Source organism: Hyposmocoma kahamanoa, unplaced genomic scaffold (assembly GCF_003589595.1).
Source record: "Hyposmocoma kahamanoa isolate Upper Pololo Valley unplaced genomic scaffold, ASM358959v1 99705, whole genome shotgun sequence".
NCBI lineage: Eukaryota > Metazoa > Arthropoda > Insecta > Lepidoptera > Cosmopterigidae > Hyposmocoma > Hyposmocoma kahamanoa.
Genome location: NW_020656003.1, coordinates 17,799 through 21,341, shown reverse-complemented (window position 1 = coordinate 21,341; position 3,543 = coordinate 17,799). Strand labels below are relative to the sequence as shown.

At 36.9% G+C, this 3,543-nt stretch overlaps 1 protein-coding gene across 1 annotated transcript in view; it reads left to right on the top strand.

Moving 5' to 3' along the window:
• Positions 1 to 3,543, top strand: part of LOC113239258 (DNA topoisomerase 3-beta-1) — a 15,696-nt gene that overhangs the window by 2,886 nt on the left and 9,267 nt on the right. The window contains exons 6-10 of the mRNA XM_026476182.1: positions 237 to 319; positions 1,217 to 1,353; positions 2,465 to 2,652; positions 3,266 to 3,382; positions 3,490 to 3,539. Coding sequence (XP_026331967.1) covers positions 237 to 319; positions 1,217 to 1,353; positions 2,465 to 2,652; positions 3,266 to 3,382; positions 3,490 to 3,539 — 575 coding nt within the window. The remainder of the gene's footprint in view (positions 1 to 236; positions 320 to 1,216; positions 1,354 to 2,464; positions 2,653 to 3,265; positions 3,383 to 3,489; positions 3,540 to 3,543) is intronic.

Genomic DNA, 3,543 nt, shown 5'->3' with positions numbered 1-3,543 from the left:
GTGCGTGCGTGCGTGCGTGCGTGCGTGCGTGCGTGCGCGCGTGCGCGCGAGCGCGCGTGCGAGGGCGAGTGTGCGTGCGTGGGCGAGTGTGCGTGCGCGCGTGCATGCACGTGTGCGTGAGTGCGTGTGTGTGCGAGCATGTGCGTGTGCGGTGTGGTGTACATAGATCATAGTACCATCTATTTTGTTTTTTATATTAATAAATAATAATGTAAATATGTTATTGTTTCTTGCAGATAGCAGAGCGTTTGTATACTCAAGGTTACATTTCTTACCCTCGTACTGAAACCAGCAGTTACCCTGAAAATTTCGATCTTATGTAAGTCTGCATAAATAATGTTGTGTTCTTTCATGATCCAGATACATAGTGAAGAGGAAGTGACGAAGAGAGAGAAGACCTAACCTCAAGGCATAAACATAATTAACGAAACTAATTAAGTTCCAATTTAAAACCTTATTTTAATTTCAAACAGTTGTTAGCAGTGAAGTGAGAACCGTCACTGATCATCTGATTTAGTTATGTTATAGAACACAGTTGTCGTGTTTCTTTTTGAACATGAAATAGTGACACTAATAATGACTTTGATGATGATGATTTTTACTTTCATTGGGTTGATGTTGATAAAATGGGTTCTCTCTCTCAAAAACAAAAAGATAAACTGATACACTTATACGTACATACATATACATATAAGTACGACAACAAACCAAAACAAAGGTAATGTGGCACAATCTGTATTTCAAACAATGCAAAAACACAAAAACAAAACACGGTTTTTACTTTAAGTAAGCATATGACACTTATTATTAATTTATTAATTAGTATGAATAAAATAAAAATCTAAATATTAATAAAATAAATTGTATATCAGAAAATAACACCTACAATTATTGTTACAGTTGTGGTTATTGTATGGTTAACTTTAAATACGCCATTCTGATTACAATTTCTTTGTAATGGCTCATTTTTCACAATGATTTTGTCAATATCACGGTTGAAAAATAAAAAAACACTTATGTTGGTGTGACTATTTACGTTGGTTAGCCGGTGATCGATTGTGTGTTCGATGAGAATCTAAATACGCCATTATGTTGGTGTTGCCACAAACAGGAGTAGTTTTCATTTGAAAACCGAATGTCCGAAACAACTGACCAAAGTAATGTATTTACGTTATTGTTTAGTAACATAATTATGTTAGATATTGTATGTTTTCAGAGGGACATTACGGCAACAGCAGAACTCATCAAAATGGGGCTCAGAGGTTAGAGCAATGATCGCGAACGGAATCAATAAGCCAAAGAAAGGGCACGATGCTGGAGACCACCCTCCGATCACTCCAATGAAGCCTGCTTGTAAGTTGTATTAATACACTTAATTTAACCCAAAGACGCAGCGTGGCCAGACCACCCACAATGTGGACCAATGACCTGGTGAAGACTGCGGAAGTCCGCTGGATGTAAGTAACACGAGACTGGTCGTTGTGACGTTCTTAGTGGGAGCCCTATGTTCAGCAGTGAACGTGTTTCGGCTGAAATGATGATGATGACTTTCATTTATTGTTATCCAAATTCTGTAAACCAGTCTTGATTAATACTAAATTAAGTGTTATATTACGGAAAATGCACCTTAAAATTATTGAATAGCATCCTAATAAAATGTTTGAATACTTTTGAACATATAATTTTGTTGTTGAAAAAACTTACTGAATACGAAAAGTTGTACATAATATGTAATTGGCCTCATTAAGCGCAAAGTTGTATTGCTTTATTAATTTGTTTGTTTCTAAGAAAGAGTGAATGTATATAAATGTATATGTAGGTATGTAATATGATTATTTATTATTTAATAATAATATAATATAGGTTTATATTTATGTATTTAAATCATATTACTACATCTTCTCGGTTTCGTTTTTGTCTGCCTCAAAGGTTGTCTAGAAGAGGTCACACTTATCGATATCGGCCGCTATTGCCCACATTAATTCACACGTTTGCTTTAATAAGGTCACATGTGCTAAACGTCATCTTTACAGGAGAGGAGTAAAAGGGAGAGGATTTTAAAGATGCTTTGAACCAAATTGGTCGATACCTTTTTCGTGCTATAGAAGAGTTATCAAAATTTACAATACTTAATTGGTTTTATGTGGATTGTACAATTTTTATGATTTTATGTGATAGAATCACTTTCGACGTATGATCACTTGTGGCTTTATTATACCAAGGGTACGAATTGATTATGTACCATTCTTGTTCTTGTGTGTGAGCATCTGTCTACGTACATCTATCAACTTTGCTAAGATTAATTGTTATTATTGCTTTGTTAAGATTGCTCGACTCATGCTAATATGTACTAACATAGCAATACGCTCTTTATTTTCTCAGTAAAGTTCCTTTTGCGTCCAATGCTGGGTTTACTTTATGACAAGTAACATCTTATTCTATATGTTAATATCTTTTTCTACAGCGGAATCAGAGCTTGAAGGCGACATGTGGCGTATCTATGACTACGTGACGCGGCATTTCATAGCGACTTTGTCTCGCGACTGTCGATACCTATCTACTACAATTACCTTCCAAATCGGTTCCGAGACCTTTCACTACACTGGAAGCGTCTTAGTTGATGCTGGCTACACTGAAATCATGCATTGGCAGGTTTGTATCTATGTAATAATGTGGTTACTTATAAATATAATAATTTACACACAACACAAAGGCAGTCAACTGTGTACTCTAATAGAGGAGAATACGGTTATTTACAGGCCTACCGCTTAACTGAGTTGATTCCTGTAGGGTTAGCACGACAAGGCGCGACTAGCGCGAGAGCGACATAAAACGCGAGATACTACTATTCTCGCATAGAGATCGTGCCAGCCCTACCGAACTGCTACGCGGTGTGGGGTAGGAGTGATATATTACGTATCAGTTATATCGCGCGACATATGGGATATTTTCAACAATATTTTTCTGACAATATTCAATAACAAGCTGATTGAAAAAAAGTGCCCAATGGCTTGTCTATTCATTTCAATTATTATTTAATAGTTTTTTTTATTATCGTTTCACATAACAACAATTGACTAATTTGATAGGCAATTTTTTCAATCAACTTGCTATTGAATATCGTGAGAAAAATCTTGTTGAAATTATCCCGTGTGCAGCGCGACTAAACTACTACTGAACTGTAACTCCTCCCGCACCGCGCAACCATCTCAGGAACCGACTCAGTTACCGGTAGGTCTGTAATATGTGGTGTTTTTGTTTGCAGGCGTTCGGGAAAGATGAGTTCGTACCGATTCTGAATGTGGACGACGTGCTGCGAGCACACGATCACCGGCTGGTTGAATGTCAGACCAACCCGCCAGACTACCTTACTGAGTCCGAGGTTAGTAATTTATTTTAATACTACGAGTGTTGTGGCCTATGGTCTGAACCCTGTCCTTATGGAATAACCGTGAGATGACTTTATTGCATAAAAAGTAATCTTGTCAGGAAACTTATAAAAAATTAAGTCCTTGGGAAATTAAAAAGTTAAGGAAGCAGTAA